Source organism: Castanea sativa, chromosome 4, assembly GCF_040712315.1.
Source record: "Castanea sativa cultivar Marrone di Chiusa Pesio chromosome 4, ASM4071231v1".
Taxonomy (NCBI): Eukaryota; Viridiplantae; Streptophyta; class Magnoliopsida; order Fagales; family Fagaceae; genus Castanea; species Castanea sativa.
Genome location: NC_134016.1, coordinates 35,584,483 through 35,603,070, shown reverse-complemented (window position 1 = coordinate 35,603,070; position 18,588 = coordinate 35,584,483). Strand labels below are relative to the sequence as shown.

Here is an 18,588-nt window from a genome sequence, read left to right as displayed (position 1 = left end):
TACTCCTATAACAATTGATTCTCATACATCTATTTAGTGATTATCAAAGTATAAATTGCAACAATTTGTTTTAAATATTCTCACACCGTAAAATAAAACAAAAACCTTTTAAGGGTGAAGTACAAAATATATCATATACTGCTATTTCAATTATACCCCATTAAAAAAAATCAAAATTTTCTGTATATTTGATTGATAGTATTTGTACCACACCTTAACAAAGTAGTACAGAGGGATTATAAAATTTGTCATCCTATTATTATATGTAAAGCTTTTAGAGTTGCAAATTATTATATTATTATATGGGGCAAAGGTTCAGAAATAGTACAGAACCTTTTTTTAAGCCCAAGAATAAATTGTTTAAAAATCTTGATTTGACGAGCTGACTTTCGTCCATCTCCTGAATATGCTTGTTCACCAGAATCACCAAGATGCTTCACAAAGAAAGTCAAACTCTTAAATATTTTCTCCACCTCAAGAAGTAAATTCCATGTAATCCTGTATTTCTTTATTCATCATTTTCATCCAATTGATGCTCCAAGGAAGAATCGGTATTCAAAATATAAAATTTGACAAACGTCAACTACTCTTGTCCTCTTTTTTGCCTCCAAAGGGTGCATTATTTAACACCTTATGATTAGTAAGTATATAATAATTCTTTCATTTTAAAATAACTCAAAAGTTACATCAAGGAATCACATTCTTACACTTGGTGTATCTAGCAAGTCCTAACCACCTACAAAGAAAGATAACCATTGTTGATTTCTTTTAAGGTGTGAATGCAAATTCACATTTCTCAAATAACAAAAATAGGTGATAAGTAACAAGAATCAAGGCCTAAACGCATTGAACCAATCACCTTCTAAAACTCTATCTTACAAAGGAGGCAAATGTACAAAGAGAAAAATGAAGTTAAACTATCACTATACTTTTTTATGAGATAAACACTTAGTAGATTTGCTTAATATGAAAGCCTCAAAATCCTGGTGCTTCCCAGAACTACCTCTGATGCTAGGACTAGCAACACTAGCTCAAGCTCTATTTCCACGATCCATCTCCAAAAATCTCTTCAATCATGCTGCAAGTTGGCAACAAGTCAACTTTATTCTTGGGGCAAGTCATAAACCCAGCATCCCAAACTTTATTGTCACAAGGCTCCATGATGTATTCATGGCCAACCCCACTGCTTAACCCGTTAACACTACCACTACTCGACCAGTGACTGCCATTTTCAGACTTCGCCTGAATTCCTTGTGAGGCAACCCCAGTGTCCGAAGACAAGCATGAATCATCTTGGACTTCCTCATCTCCCCTTTCATCCCAAGAAGTTTTATCCTGGAGCTGAACTGTGGGAATGGAAGCACAGTTGTCAAGCAACTTCTTTGGGTTTGTTTCTGAAATATTAGTGACACCCTCTCCACTAACAACATTTGCCTTTTTGTCATCATCACAAGTTCCATCTGCAGAATCCTCATCGTACTCTTGCAAATCATCCTCCCTGATCCGATCATAAACAGGATTGTTGTGGCAAAAAGGAGACTCAACAACAGAATCCTCATCCTCCTCTGTCACTCCACGTTCATTGTCACCATAATCATCACTCCCATGCCATTCATCATTGTCACTGTCGATGTTCATTGGGTTGCATCTGTTTTGCTCAGCCCTCCTTCGAAGCATAAAAACATTGAAGTAGTAACTGACAATCTCCTTTTTGGTTCGGTAGGGGAAGGCACTAGGGAGATTCTTCCAGAAATTCTTGTGCAATGATGCTGGATTTGAGAAGACAATTTCATTAAATAAATCTTCCTCCTCCTCACTCCATTTCTGTGCCACATGCTCTCCCATGTCAGAAAACCCCAACTCCACAAATATTTCTTGCCCAACATTCTTTATAAGTTTATGTCTTGCTTCTGTAATGTGCTGTCGGACACATCTAACAGAACCCCCATCCTCACAGCTGCAATCAATTCTACCATTACCAACATTGTCACCATTGCACACAGATAAATCCAAATCAGGCATTGGAATGACACAGGTCCCCATCAGTCTCTTCTCATCTTCATCCCTAACAGTGAGGTCAGAGTCTGAAACTGCTTCAGGTGTGCCTAAATAAGTTGAAGTGCTCTTGGTGTACTGTGAACTCCATGCTGGAATATCAGCTTGATGGTTGGGTCCAGTAGGAACAGGTTTCCGAGGAGGATAATCCAAAAGTATAGAATAGGCATCGTCACAGTTAGCTAATGTCTTTGTAGGACGCTCAGCATAAAAATATTCTGGGAAAAAAGATACATGAACTGGTGCCTCTGACCGAAAATATTCTTCACTTGTACTACTGGTTGCCCAGGAGGAGATGGAAGTGGAGCCAGGAACAATGGCTTCATTGTCCTCACTACTTCTTGGAAGATCAGTAAAAATGTCACTGAGCTTCTCATCAACTTCAATATTGCCTTTAAGGAATCCACCCTCTACCAATTACACATTACAACTTGATGAGTTACAAAGGGAATCATCCAATCACTTAGTGATCTAGAAAATTCAACAGAGAGGCGAGTAAAAAAACCATTTAATGAACCTTGGTATACATATAACCACTGCCTTTCTAATGGTCAAACTAATGACAAACGTGCATTGGTTCAGAACAATGTTTAATCTGAAGATCCAAATTTTCCAACCAGGCACAAACAAATGCTTACCTGGAAATAAATAACTAAAAACTCACTAAAAATATAACAAATAAAGGACAAACCAATTGGTAAAAAGAGACTATTATGTCGTTTGACAATGGGGGACCACTGGTGAAGTTCAACCCCTTAGAGGGCTCCCACAGATAGAATCATTTAAAATCTTTTAAGTGGATAGAATAAGAACTTTGATCTGAGAGTGGTTCAGAGGTCAGATGATTGAGATTACACAATCAGGTACGACTTAGATACACAACAAGTGGCACAAATTAGGTAGGTGTATAATTGCACAGCTAGTATTCCCTATTTACACTTCACATCATAGCCACTTTTTTTTTTCTTTTTAATTTTTTATTGACAAGGTGTTAAAGGTTCTATGAACACTGAAGAAGCCTGCATTAAGCATTCCATATATTAACAGAGACTAAATGCCTCACCTAATGTTTGAGGGACCTGGGAAGCATTTCCAGGAAAAACAGATTCCGAAAACGAAACTAGCTGATTATTGTCTTCCAATTGTCTTGGAAGCTTGGAAGAAACCTCAAATATTTCATCATCATCATCATCAAAACGCCTTTTCTGTACCATTTTTAACTGCATAATATAGTTTAAATAAGTTAATGCAAAACAAAGAAAAGGGTAACATTACTGTTTGATTGTAAGTTGTGGAACAAAGCAACCAAAGAGAGAGACTTTTACCATTAAAAAAAAAGAACAAAAAAGCTGTACTCTATTGCTTTTACCAATTGAAAAGATACAAAAGAGAAAAGAAACCAGACTAAGACATTTTCTACATTGCATCACTTAAAAAAAACCATCCATCATTGATAAAAATAAGTTAGAAGATACACTGCTCTTAGTAACATTCTAAAGTGTCTATCTGTACAGGCTACTCTATTTCTCTGCTGCTTAAGCAAGCATTTTATAATCATCCAAATAATTTTGTACCGTCTGTCACTTCACATAGCAGTAGTTATAATCTAGAGCCTCATTCAAAGCCTAACATTTAAACTATTCTAACTTATGATATTTGTGAACTGCATAACATAACAGCTAAACTTGGTTAATGTTTCTTTTTCTTTTCTTTTCTCTTTTTTAAAGAATAAATTCATTCTAACTTTCTATTGGTATATATGCTTTCATATGAAGCAAAGTCATCCAAAGAACTCTTCTGAAACTAAAAATGCCCATATACCAAAATAAGTAACTGCAAATTATTCTGTTTCACTACAATTTATTAGATAAACTCTATTGCCAAACATCCTTTTCTAAGGCATGCAATGAATTATATTATAAGCCATCAAAATGCATACACAAAGCATCAACATGTTGACACCACAACCATAAGAATTAACATGCTATTATATTAATCAATTTATTAATTTTATTTTCAATTATTGTTCAAAAAATAGATGCGGCCAGTGACTTGTGCAACTCTTCCATAAATAGATCAATATCTATAATGAGGGGCAATTTGGTAAATATAATAGCAATCATATTTTAAAACCAAAAAAAATAAAAAATAAATAAAGATCACTGCAAAAAAATAAAAATTAAAACCCAAATAATTACAACAGATATTTATTTATTTTTTATTAATTAGAAATGGCAGGCTAAATTTTCATAATTATTATAATAAAAAAAAAGGATTTTATACCTCAAGAAACAGTCTTCACCAAATGATATATCGGATCGTTGGATCGGGAAATTATAGTAAGCTTACGATAAATTAATGGACAAATTTAGTGAATAATGGTAAAAATTTCACTTTTCCCCAACCTAATTCAACGAAATTAATAATATTCTCCAAACCCTAACCCTAGATCTTCTAAGATTCAACGAAATCCCCAAAATTGAACCCAACCCACAAATAAATACACCGATTCCAGCGGAAGAACCCCGAAACGGAACAGATCTATGAATCAAACAAACCCTAAAAGAATCAAACCCAGAAACCCAAACAAAAATCCGCAAAATTTTTATACAAATCGGAAGAAATTGAAGGAGAAAAACAAGACCCAGAACCCAAAATCCCTAATTGAAGAAAAGGTTTCACAGATCTGAGATCGTATACACAGATCGAAAAAAATATCGAAAACCCTAACCCTAGAAATCGATCGAAGCCGTGGCTAGCGATAAAATTAGGATCGATCGCAAGAGGAGAGCGAGGAGCGATCGAATCCGAGAACGAATTTTGGATTCGGAGTGAAAATCAAGATCGAATTCGGGTGAGAAAGAATCTAGATCCGACAATTGGCGGCGATTTAAAAAAAAAGGGTAAAAATTTAGGGTTAGCTAATTTTTTGAAAGGGCTAGTTCGGAAAGCGAAATACCGAAAAAGGACATGTATGTGGAATGTAATTACAGGGACTGCCCCTGCGTGTATGGGAATAGAGAAACGTCAATACAAGGTAATATATAATGAAGCTACAACAAGTGATTTGGGGTTTTTGGATTTATATATATTGTAGCCAAGAAATGGGTGACACGTGGCATGTGAATGGTGGGAAAGTACTAAATGACAATTTGGTTCAATTTTTTTTGGTTTTGGCACCAATTTTATTTTTTCAACTTTCCTTCTACAGATTAATTTAATTATTTAATTTTGTTTCTCAAAAAAAAAAAGATTTAATTTAATTATATTACTAAAAAAGAAAAGTAAAAAGGAATGAGCATATCTTAAAAAGCAACATTCAATAAGAGACTATAAATTAGATCGTGAATAGGAAAAAAAAAAATATTTACGAATAATTTAAAAGAGTATTGATGAAAGATATCCTACTAGATATTATTGATGCACTTCAGGCTGATTTTAACAACCCTTAATTGAAGGATTCAGATCCTCTAGAGTTCTGCTCTAAGTAGAGTTAAATTAATCCCACTTTAATGATTTAATGGTAGATTTCAAGACGTTTCATTAACAATCATCTTAATTGTTTTGTTTACAACATTATTTTATTATTTTAAGAATATTATTAATGAAATGCACGTAGCTAAACCATTAAATCATTAAAGAGTGGTTAGGATTTAATGAACTCCTAGAAAATAGAGGATCTGAATCCATTTTGATTTATAAAAGGAAAAACAAATACAGATATGTATTCATTAGGATTTTGATGATATGGACAATGAGTCATGTGATGTGATGCATAAATAATGCGCAAGGCTGCCAAAGGAATCTTATGACTTATTCACATTGTCCATATTTATTTATATGCAGAAATTGAGTTCAAATTTATTTTACCACTTATTTTAATTGGGAAAAAAATATTTTATTTAGGGTTAAGTGAGAAAAAAATATTTTATTTAGGGGCCAAACTTTTATTATATTACTTACATATTATATGATGATATATAATTTGAAAATATTTTGTAATTTTTGTTTAAAATTTTATTTTTAACATAAAACTAAGAATCAAAGTTGAAGACTTTTTTTTTTGTTAAATTTAATATATAAGTTTAATGGTTTTTTTTTTTTTTTTGCCACTTTTAAGTTTGGGAAGGGGGTTGAACTTTGAACATCCTTGTGAGAAAACCAAAAGGTGCTAACTAACCCATGTCATACATGCATTTGATGAGATATTATGTTCAAAAATGTTTAAATACGAATCTTCTGTACCACTTTATGTTCCATCAATCAATAATTTATCATGTATTTTTTTTCTTATAAAATAATCAAATTTAAAAAAGAAAAAAATAAATAAAAATATAGCAAGTTTTAATTGGTGGAATACAAAAAATGGTATATGAAATTTGTATTCAAAATGTTGCAACTTATAAGTTTTAGCTTTTAATTTACATGATCTAAAATTGATAAATCCAAATTGGAAAATTTTGACATTTTGTTGTAGTTGTTATTGATGCCCATTTTTTGACAAAGGGTCCAACAGCAAAAGAAACCCAACAATAGAAAATGTGAGAAGGAGAAAACAGTAAGGGAATAAAGAAACAAGCCCAACCAGCTGAAATTGCAAGATTGATGGCTAGCAAACCCACAAGAATTAAAAGAGGTAAAGAAGAAGTAAATGGGTCGAGGAAGCCCAAAGGATGACATAGTAAGCCCATGTGAATAAAAAAGAGATAAAGAAGAAGTAAATGGGTTGGGGAAGCCTGGGAAATGAATTAGTAAACTCAATGGGTCAACTTAAAAGCCAATAAGCCTGAAAAGTAATAAGAGGTAAAGATATGGAAATTAGGTCGAGGAAGCCCAAAAAATTTAGCAAAAAGCCCATGGGAATAAAAAATGTAAAGAGGAAATAAACAGACCGAGGAAGCCCGATGAATGAATTAGAATGGGCTGGCATAGTAGGAATGTTAACCAACAAAGCCCAAAAGAGGTAAAGATGTTAAAAGTGAGCTAGGGAAGCCCTAAGCAAAAGATTGACAACGAAGTGGGCTGGCACGGCAGGAGCGTCAGCCTGCAAGCCCACAAGCTAACAAGAAATGAAAGGAGAGGCAAAGCCATAGCAGGCACGATGAAGTGATGTGGTAGGATCAATAGCCAAAAGGCCTACGGACACAAAAAAGGAAAGCATGGGCTCAACAGGAATATGAGAGTTTTTGCCCAAGCAACGCCGAGTCCAAGAAAGGGTGAAAGGCAGAGAATATGAGCCCAAAAGCCCACACATCCTTTACACCACAAAAGATAAACATCAACCAGCACATACAAAAGAATCAAACAAACACAAAGGTAGCGAAAATGGTGTGAAAACCAGAAAGAAACAAATTCAGACAGAGTGGAGCATGCACAAGGGGCCAGGGCACCACCTGCTTATATCCAGCCAATACATGGGAGGTGGACCATTGGCTAAGGCTTTCGAAGGGTGTGGTTTAGAGGTGGAGAGAGAAAAATGGTCTATTTTGGGATTCTCGCGTTTAGAGGTGGGGAGAAAAATGGTTTATTTTGGAATTTCCGCTCAAGCTCCTTTGGGGAGAGATGTCTTGCTAGGATGACATCTCACCCAAAAGAGGTAAGTATGGGCTGGGACCACTTGATGCATGCTATAAAGGTAAGTAATGAAGAGGCTTAATCCTTCTCCATATTAGGGAAGTGAAAAATAGGGAAAGGTAAGAAACAAGACAAGCAATTTTGTTTGGGAATGGAGAGTGGTGCAACTAACACATTCAGAGTAATGGTAGTGATTGAGCAATTGGCAAGCCAGTGGGCAGTCTTGGATGGACACCCATAAGGTGCCAAAAGCAGTTAAGGGATAAAAATGGTAAATCTCACCATGGCAGTTAGTATAAAAGGGGTAGTTGTGAACAGTGAAAGAAAAGGGGAGGAACGAAAGGAAGGAGGAGTAGAAAGAAAGAAAAAGAAAGAATAGGGAGAAAGAAAGAACATACAGGAAACTAGAGAGATATAAGTGGTAGGAATAGAGATATGCATCAACAAATTACTTTTTTCTCTCCCCCTTGGTCGACCCACTCTCTGAGGGATTGAGAATTGAAGCTTAAACCATTTAGGCCATTTTCTCCAAAGTGTGTGACTCCTATGGTAGAAGTCTTCCTTGATTTTACTCACATTGGAAATTAGTTCCATTCTTGAACTCGTTTCTACTGAAAAACTAAGCCTACTTCTCTGGCAGACAAGCTTTCTTTTTTTGTTATTTATGCTTATTGGGTGATTGGTTTACCGTTCAATTATTAAATTTTCTGCCATAGCGTTATTTCCATTTGTTGTATTATTTTGTCGTAACTTTATTAGCTACTTTCCTTACTATCATTAGTCTTATTCATTCCGTTTAGTATTTTAGTTATTCTACCATATCGCGCTCATGTTATAACATCTGTAATAGCTATTTCTATTTTTCTACCATGCCCATAACATACGCTTAGCCCATGATGCTCCTGCCCCGAATGCATCCATATTGGGATGACTTGACTTGCACACAAGCTGGCCTAAAGTGTAGTCCCATTTAGGCTAGTCCCAACTCTCTTACCTTAGGTCTACGAGAAAATACATCTTGTTGCAGTTGTATGTTTCTCTCCTCTCATAGCTAGTCGGATCCACTAGTTATGGGTCCTAGTAGCTTGTGAGAGGGAGAAAGCATACACCCGTAACAGGGTATACTTCCTCCAAATCTATGAGCCGTAGTGTAGCAAGAGAGGTCAAATCCTAACAACACAAAAAGGCCCACCACAGTTGTCTTTAACTAACAACAACTTAATATTAGTTTTGAAATTTATTCACTTTGTTTATCCCAGTTGGACAACTTTTTGTTTAATTTGTAATAATTAACAACCCCTCCCCAGAAGAAAACAAACACTTAAAATTAATATTTAAATATAACTATTGTTTTAGTTTCATTTTTTATTTTGTGGAAGACTTTTTTTTTTTTTTTTTGTGAAGTGTTTTTTACAAACTTTACAGAGTTGGATTCTCTTGAAAATGGGTAAACACCACTTTCCGTCATTAAAAATTTGCCCCATTTTCATTTGGTACTTTGGGGTTTAAAAAAATAGGAATCAAATCCTTAAAATGTATAAAATGATCCAATTTGGCTCATATACTAATTAGTACACTGACTAAGATTCTTATAGTTCAATTAGCACTTTATGGTATTTTCAATAGAAACATTTATGTTCAAATCACCCCACCCCCAAATATCAATTTTTATTTTTATTTTTTAATAAAGAGAATAACTAATTTGTCATTTGATTAGCTTAGCATTACACCCCTAACAATCCAAGTAGTTTAAAAGCGCCACATGGCCGCCATGATGTCTAACTATTGTCATGTGATTAGACAGATACAAGATTTCTCTATTCTATGTTTGGTAGATGAGAAAATATAAAAATATATAAATTGAAAGAAAAATATGCAACAATATTTTACAAAATTTTGAAACTCGGGACTAAATTGGAAATGGCATAAACCCCGACGACCTCATCAGATCATTTTACAAAGGATTGGAGTGTTACTTTTGAAGCTTCACGCACCAAATTGGAAAATGGAATAAATTTTAAAGGCCAAAAAAAAGTTCAACTAATAGTCTTGACCTTGTCTATATGTTATTAGCTTGTTTCTTTTTACCTTTGAAATACCAGAAAAATTCTTCCGTTTGTAACATGGTCAGATTATCTTTGGCCAAAAAAGAAAAAGAAAAAGAAAAGGTATAGGCTGTTAAGGTTACTGTCTGTCATTCCACAATCATTGAATTCAACATGCTTTCAGTTTGGTTTTTTTTTAGATTCAAGAATTAAATATTATCTGTGTCAAACACATTTCATTCCATATATAAATGTAATCTAATAGTCCCAGGAACCACAACAGCCTAAGGAGGATCTTTAAATACTAAGTACCTGTTACATATACAAGCCTGCAAAATGACAGGCATATACAAAGCCAAGCCCTCATCTACAAATATGATAACACTGAGTTTGGAGACATTATTTCTCATGTGACCTAAAAAAAGTATATACCAAATTTGTCTATCCCAAGCTACAATGAAAGCTGTTTTTGAATTTATGCCTGCCCTTCGTGTTCAAATGGCCCCAGCTGATCAAACCCTGCCCTCTAGTCTGTTAAAAAGGAATCAAGAGTTAAGAGCATTCATAAAAAGCAAAAAAATATCAAAGAAAGCAAGATAGATATTGTATAACTTATTTACCACACTCAGTTGCAACTGTGGCAAATATGCAAGACATAAAACCATCAAGTAGGGCCTACAAACAGAACTGTTTCAGGTTTAGAAACTTTCAGAGTGAAGAATGTGTAATGTGCTTATGTACATCAACACCATAGTGCCAATTGTTTTGTTAGAGGTATTTTTTGCACTCCATCAGCATTTTAGATGCATCACATGCATGGTATAAGATGGACCAAAGGTATCTCATTGTTTGTTAAATTCAAGCATACTCACCAAAGATTACATTCCCTATCCTTTACTATGGGACCATAGGTGTTATACCAAATATAACACAGCTTGAAAAAGTTTATTTGAGTGAAAACTGCCAAGTATCTCTTATTGACAAAATTGATTCCTGTCCAAGCACATGATATTCACTAAGGCTGTTGCTTTTAGCCCTTACTGAAAAGCCTCATGGTAACAAACCCAGATGAATCATAACTAACGATATATACTCAATAAATTGTGTGAAAAAAAATGAGAGAGTAGTGCCAGCATTTCACAACAAAGCCTATGTGGCAAGTTGTTAATGGTAAACAGCTTGCCACCTAGGCTTTGTTGCGAAAATGTTATGCATTGCAAATAAAATGGAGAGACCAAAATATAAAGTTCTTGGTGATTTTACAAGCCACTTAATTGAGAATATAAAAGCCTGATATATTCAAGATTCCTCAACATAATTTCTTCTAAAAGCCTGTTTTTCTCCTTTCTGCTGGATGCTTCTTAAACCTACTAAATCTTTTGATACTTCAGGAATTTAGGCCACGCAATAAAAGTAATCAGATTGGTAGCATTCAGAACTAATCTTGTCCATATAGGCATGTTTCTAAATTGACTCTCCTGGTGCAAGACACTAAAGTAATTCATTAAGATTGTGGTGTAACAACTTACTCTTTTAGGGAGCACTGATGTGAGACATTCATAGATCAACACCCTCATCAAGGCCTTTTGACCCAATCATCACATTTGAATCAATTTGCTTGTCAAACTTCTTCTTTCTTCTTGCTTCAAAATCTTGAAATCCTTCCATCTAAAAGCGTTTAGGGTTCAGTTGGGTTGAAAATACATATTGGGTTTTTGCTGAAATATAAAATAAATTAATTAATAACACTACATGCGGGGACTATGACATACCTGCTGAAATTGATCCATTGAAATAGGATTGCCATGCAGGGAGATATTCTGCAGAACTTTGCAGTCTTTCAGTAGATTCAGAGGTATCTGTCCAGAAATAAATACTAAATATTAATACAGGCAAGTCCAACTATTACATAAATAGACAAGTATGAAGGGAATCAAAAGAACCATGAGTCTTCCATACTTAAACCACCTTAATCAAAACAGTACCAAATAGAAAGGCTTCCCAAATAGATTAATAACCACGAATCTTGAAACTCCAGAATTCACATTTCTAACCTAAAAATTAAATTTATACAGTCTTCAGAAAATTGCTCAACTCTGCTCTTGACTGGCAAACACCATCACTGTCTTAATTCGAAAAGGTCCATCAAATGGTAGTCAGGCAGTTGTACTTAGGGGAGAATATCATATTCTGATTCTCTTCTTCAACCTAAACAATATATCTTTTCTCATTTAATTTCTTCGTCTGTGTTGACCTCAGGACAAAGTTTGCAAGTCCAACAGCTTTCAAGTTTGATAAAAGTAAAAGGGGCATTATCAATTCTGTTTTGGGGAACTTTAGGAAAGATAAGACTTTGAGGTAGAAAGAAGGAGAGAAAACGACGAGAATAATAGCTAAGTAGATCAAGAAAGAAGGGAGGCTTCAGTATTAAGGAAAGTTGACAAGAGATCCACATGCATGTGTAGAGAGAGAGAGAGAGAGAGTGTGAGAGGTAAGTTAATACCTGGTTCACATTATTATTGTCCAAGCAAAGTGACTTTAAGTGAATAAGATTGCAGATTGATGCAGGTAGATCTTCGATGAGATTATCTGAAAGGTTATCCAGAACATGAAGCTGTAAGTGGTCAAAATAGAATTAAGAAGTTACAACCATGGCACACAGCTGACAAAGATAAATTTACTCATAAGACAGAACTCTTCAAATAGAACCAAACAAACATATATTTTTTTTTTGGACAAATAAATAGAACCAGATAAATAATGATGAAATATGACCCGTGAAGCACAGAAAGCAGAATCGTGCATCCAGCTTGTCCACTAAAATATCACTCTAACCTATAAACAACTTAACAAATTCATAGTGATTGTAAATTTTATAATCACAAGATAACATCCAAAACTTAAATGTAATACACATTTCACAACACGTTGATGAAGTATGAAAGTAGCATGACCTAGAACAAGAAAAGTAATGAAAAATGTAAAAATTTAGTTCAAAATGCCGTGAAAAAAATTACATATGCCATTAGTCAAAGGTTAAACAAATTTGTTCATCAGTACGCTAAAAGTCTATGCACATGCAGAAATTATGACTTTAAATCTCAGAAATCTACATAATGTTCAGATCCACATGTTATTCTAGTGCCTTACTATAGCCAGTAGTTTTTAATTTAAAAGAAGACATCAATCTGAAGAAAGATTTAAACATACCATTTGCTTGTAATTCTTCAAGAGAGAAACAACTCCCAATTGATTCTGGAAGAGACTTCAACTTGTTATTTGATACATTTAAGAGCAATAACTGCATCATCAACAATTCATATTAGATCCTGGAATTTATAAGACATGCTAAATGTGTCATTCTTAATATTAAATACTCAAGAAAGCATGTAAAGTTAACTTCTAATCATGATTCCGATCAGTGGGCACCCCAATGTGACTCCTATCAAAGTTATTCTACAATTAAAGAAACCCAAACCACAGAGGCAGTGAAACAGCCAAATAGCATTCAGTTTCATTAGATAAAATTACTCACATTGCGCAGGCTCCCAATAGTCTCAGGCAAGCATGTTAACAAATTTCCAGAGATGGATAATCGCTCAAGCCTCACGAGCTGTCCCACTAGAGACAAGAAACATAATCTGGTTAGATGCTAGTGAAAAAGTCTCATGCAAGTTACAAATATTCTATGACAATTGTAGATAAAGCCAAGGAAGGCAAACAAACTATATCGAATTTATAAATTAGCATTATCTTACTTATTTAGAGAAGAGAATTACTTTCATCAGGCAAGGAGGTAATTTGATTTCCATCAAGTGTCATAAGTTTTAGAGACTGAAGTTTCCCCAAGTTTGTAGGTAGTTGCTGGACAAGATTTTCAGCTAAGATCTGAAAAGATAGGGCAACTTTAAGCTCAAGCTTTTCCAACATCATATTATGATGATCACTCATGACAATAAAAGCAAAAAAACACCATGTGCATATAATCATGTCATAATAAATATTAAAAAGAAAAGAAAGATAAGACTTAGCAATAAAGTCACAAGAACAGCTCTCAGAGATAAGTTGGTAAATAAGATATCCATCTGTTTTACAAGACTAAAAGATCTAACAAGAGAGAAGAATGGATTGTTTCAATGAACCTCTTACAATTAATTCCCAAGAATTACTCTTCTTATGTATGTCCCTCTCTAAGACTCTAATTCTCTCCACCACAGTGAGATAAAGCAGAACCAGTACAATTATTATTCCTTATAAATATTTGTATCGACCTATTCTAAGCTGATAAACAAACTGAAAATCAGATAAGTTCAAATCCATTTATCCATTCTACCTCCAAAACGCCACTTGGTTAGCAACCAATGCATCAGCCAACATTAGTGTATCTCAATGTAATTCATTAACAAATATAAAAAATGGTTCTATTGCCAATCAATGCTTTGTTTTGTTTGATATGATAGGTAATAAGTGTAGTTATATTGATCAAAAGTAATATAAACATTAAGTTCATGATGATGAATACAAAGGAAAAAGGCTAGTCTAAGAGAAACAAGGAACTCTATGCTGGATGAACAATCCAAGAAACCCCAACACTGAGACCAATCATAAAGAGTGTGCTGACATAATGATTTTCAGTATCCTCAAACCAATGACGATTTTGCTCCGTCCAAACAATCCAAATCATACAACCCGGAACCATATTCCAAATATCTGATCTATGCTTCCCAAGCCAATCAATGCTTAGTGAAACTGGGTAGATCAATCCAACTTATCTCTTAAAAATGCAGCAGGCAATATGCAACTTTAAAGCTTACACAAATTTATGAATCTATTAATAGGTGATCTATCAAGTATCCAAACTCTCTCAATACCAGATATGTTATTAAGATAGAATATATATCCTTACTTTCTCTAAAAAAAATCCCATTTTTACAACTATGTTCATTCTTGTAGTTTAACCTGGTATATTACATTGACTTAACAAGTCGCTGTCAGCCATGTTGAAACTTTGTCAATTCAAACAAATAATAGATTATCCTGTAATCTTTGATTCAAAACTAGAAGCACTGTTTCCATCAGAAATTGAAAAGCTCCCTCAAAATCAAGCAGTTAAGGTTTTATCACTTATTTAAATGACAAGTGCATTTATAACCTATTTCATGGAAAGGGATTAAAGTTCACATACACAACTGAATATAAAGATTCTTACCAGGCGCTGCATGTTAATTAATTTGCTTATATCCATAGGTATGTCAACTGCAAAGAAAAAGAAAAAGAAAAATAGGAACTTGAGTAGGAGACAGGTGTTAACTGTTAACAGCACGAAGACGTACTTTAAAAAAAACAATAATAAAAAAATCAATTTCTCACTGCTAAATTAAGTACAGAAAACTGTGAGAACAAGTCTGAAAGAGTCTTTTTCACCAATGTTAACCCAATGACTTGGGATCTTCAGAGGAAAAAGAGCACTACCTATTTTATTGTGGGTTAAATCAAGAGTCCGTACAGATCTATCCAGATCGAAAACTTCATTTGGGAATGCCTGTTGAAGAGAAATAAAGTATCCATGAGTAAAAATGGTAACTCTTCAACTGGTATCATAGTATTAGTATCCACAAACTCACTTCATAGTTTTACACAAATTGGCAGGTACTGATTAATGATGCTGTTTTTCTTATTACTTATGCATGCATAAAGCAGTTCCCTTTTATGCATTGAAAATATATCCATGTTGGTATTTATGTGTCTCTATATTGATCAGATCAAAACATGCACTGACTACTTTAATTGCTAACATTAATACATAGATCAAATCATCCTATCTAATCATTTCACTGTTGTCCAAGATATGCAACAAAACTGAAAAAGTTTAACCAATGAAAAACTTTATATTCTCAACAATACGAGAACCCGTTTCACTTCAATTAGAACTCTCTTCTACTCTAAATTACATACAACCCACACTAGATCAAAACCGCTAGAGCAATACCGAGTGACCTCCACTAAAAGAAACAAAACTTTTTCAGTTTTAAAAACTCCATGATTGAGAACAAAACAAATACTTTTTCTGGTTCCACATGACACACAAATATACATAAAATACGTTAAAAAAAAAAAAAAACTCGCTGTGACTTTTTCTTTATAAACAAGCTGTCAATCTCAAGTACCTCACATCCAATCAGCTCTTACTCAATATAAATTCAAACACAATGATGGGTAATAATTCTTAATCCTTGGCTCATACACAAACAGTCACGCCCCTCATCCACACACAAAGAAAATGATCAGTGTTTGATTATATGATAAAGTTAAAGAAACCCAATTCCTAAAATCACAAATTGATCAAGATTAAGCAGCACCCACTAAACCTTTCAATTCAATAGATAATTCAACGAGCCACAAGCCCAAAAATAGAGAAACACAAATCTAATGAATATATACACATAATATTGTAGGAAAAAAGAACAAGGGAGAGAGAGAAATTACCTTCAATTTGGAGTCTCGGAGAGCAACAATGCCGGTGGATCGCCACCGTGCAATCCTACTAGCCTTAGAGTCCGTGCTCTTGCTGACACAGCAGCCCATTTTTTGTGATCAACAAAAAACCAAACAAACTAAAAGAGAAATGAAAAATTAAAAGCTCTCTCTCTCTCTCTCTCTCTTTGTCTCTATGTGTGTGTGTGTGTGTGTGTTTAATTCGATAAATTTTACGTTGTTGTTGTAGAAAAAGAGGTTAAGGTGAGGAAACAGTGGTGGTGGTGTGGTGTGGTCTGGTCTGGTCTAGGTAGGAGAGAAGGTATAGACTTTTTTTAAGGAAGGAAACCGCGTTGTAAAATGTTGGTCTTTTGTTATGAATGAATTCATAATCTTTCCTTGTACTTTGTTTCTTGGCTTTTTATGTTAATGGATATGAAAAAGTTTTAACTCCCATTGGGTTTGAACTTTTCTCCTTTTAACTTTTTTGTATCTTTGTTTGGACTTTAATAGTATATTTTTTTTTTTTGAAAAAAAAAATTAGTATTATTTTTTGAAAAAATATCATTTTAAAAAATTATCTCATTCTATGTTTGAAAAAATATTTTTTTTAAACTTCCATAGGGTTTGAAACTTTTGTATCTTTGTTTGGACTTTGTACTTTAATATTATTTTTTGAAAAATATATCATTTTAAAAAATATATTTTTTTAGAAAATTATCTAATTTTTTCTATGTTTGAAAAATATATCATTTAAAAAAAATATTTTTTAGAAAATTATCTCATTTTTCTATGTTTGATAGAGATGATAAAATGATCTGGGAAACTATATTTTAACTTTCTTTATTTAGAAAACAATTCTATCTCAAGTCAAGCTAAATAAGAAAAATCAAGAGCTAGTTTTCGTTTCACTTTTTTTTTTTTTAACTCCCATTGGGTTTGAAACTTTTGTATCTTTGTTTGGACTTTGGACTTTAATATTATTTTTTGAAGAATATATCATTTTAAAAAAATATATTTTTTTAGAAAATTATCTCATTTTTCTATGTTTGAAAAATATATCATTTTAAAAAATATATTTTTTAGAAAATTATCTCATTTTTCTATGTTTGATAGAGATGTTAAAATGATCAGGGAAACTATATTTTAACTTTCTTTATTTAGAAAACAATTCTATCTCAAATCAAGTTAAATAAAGCTAGTTTTCGTTTCACTTTTTTTTTTTTTTTTAACTCCCACTGGGTTTGAAACTTTTGTATCTTTGTTTGGACTTTGGACTTTAATATTATTTTTTGAAAAATATATCATTTAAAAAAAATATTTTTTAGAAAATTATCTCATTTTTCTATGTTTGAAAAATATATCAAATAGTCAAATGCAAAAAAAAAAAACGAAAATTTATTTTAAGGTTTTGCATAAAAACAAATGAAGTGACATGATAATGAATCTAATTGAAACTAACAAATTGGAGAGAAGTTATTACATTTTATTGAAAAACACTCCATAATCTATATGTTTTATACTAAAATTATAACCTATTATGTTTATTTTAATATTTCTATATATTTGGTTTAGAGGACTCTTAAAAAAAATTGTTTTAGAGACAAGGTTTTGGTGTGATGGCAAGTGCTTTTCATAAAAAATGACAAGTTACAGATTTGAGTTCAGACATCAATCTCTCAATATAAGGTACTGAACACCTTTTCTAGGTCTCACAAAAATAGGCGCTCTGTATTATAAGTTTATATATTTAATTTGTTTGAGTATTGTCTATAATATGCTTTTACTAAAATGAGCTTAGACATCGAAAATTTATAAGAGAGCCACATGTTACTTTTCTTAAAATTACTAGTAAAGAGTAATTCTTAGGTACTCCCGGAGCACATAGAATGATACTTCCTCTTCTCACATTCTTGGTGGGGTCCACTCATTAAATTCATGGTGGGGTCCACCATAATTGTGAGAAGAGGGAGCACCATTTCACTATACTCCAGGACTGCGTAAGAATTTTCCACTGGTAAGAGTAATTGCCTGTTTGGATACAGTTTTTTTACGTTTACATTTGCTGCGTTTTGCGTTTTGCGTTTTCAAGTTTTCCTCTTTTTTTCTTTTTTTTTTCTTCTTCTTCTGCTGCTGCACGTATTTTAGAGGGACAAAATTCACTGTTAAGTACTGTTGAGCCGCAACTTTTGACTATTCTCCTATGAACAGTGTATCCGTATACTGTTCATGGATCTCACAAATTTCACTTTTCAGCAACTTTTTCATTAAAAATGGGTCCCGCAATACTATTCACATATTTAAAAATTATTTTGCTACAGTGTTTTCAGTTTTCAGTTTTCAACAATAAGTTCTATCCAAACGGACCCTAATTCTTAAGTACTCTCGGAGCACAGAGAATGGTGCTCCCACCTCTCATATTCATGGTGGGGTCCGCTCA

General features: G+C 33.4%; 2 protein-coding genes across 4 annotated transcripts; both read right to left on the bottom strand.

The window, feature by feature from the left end:
• Positions 1 to 637: 637 nt before the first annotated feature.
• On the bottom strand, positions 638 to 5,115 carry LOC142631512 (uncharacterized). The gene is made up of 3 exons (XM_075805677.1): positions 4,339 to 5,115; positions 3,119 to 3,275; positions 638 to 2,465 (listed from the first exon to the last, which is right to left on the bottom strand). The coding sequence occupies exons 2-3, from the start codon at positions 3,267 to 3,269 to the stop codon at positions 1,039 to 1,041; spliced, it is 1,578 nt and encodes a 525-aa protein (XP_075661792.1). The 5' UTR covers positions 3,270 to 3,275; positions 4,339 to 5,115; the 3' UTR covers positions 638 to 1,038.
• Positions 5,116 to 9,890: 4,775 nt separating this feature from the next.
• On the bottom strand, positions 9,891 to 16,538 carry LOC142630544 (plant intracellular Ras-group-related LRR protein 7). 3 transcript variants are annotated; one of them, XR_012843334.1, is made up of 11 exons: positions 16,161 to 16,489; positions 15,147 to 15,216; positions 14,884 to 14,930; positions 13,454 to 13,562; positions 13,210 to 13,295; positions 12,885 to 12,975; positions 12,178 to 12,263; positions 11,447 to 11,533; positions 11,204 to 11,342; positions 10,295 to 10,361; positions 9,891 to 10,205 (listed from the first exon to the last, which is right to left on the bottom strand). XR_012843334.1 is itself a non-coding variant. In XM_075804538.1 (10 exons), exons 1-9 carry the CDS (start codon positions 16,257 to 16,259, stop codon positions 11,232 to 11,234), a joined length of 786 nt encoding a protein of 261 aa, XP_075660653.1. In that variant the 5' UTR covers positions 16,260 to 16,538; the 3' UTR covers positions 9,891 to 10,205; positions 11,204 to 11,231. The 3 variants fall into 3 exon arrangements, 1 of the variants encoding a protein (XP_075660653.1); XR_012843333.1 differs by having other exon boundaries at positions 10,295 to 10,349; positions 16,161 to 16,399; XM_075804538.1 differs by lacking the exon at positions 10,295 to 10,361 and having other exon boundaries at positions 16,161 to 16,538.
• Between the last annotated feature and the right edge of the window lie 2,050 nt (positions 16,539 to 18,588).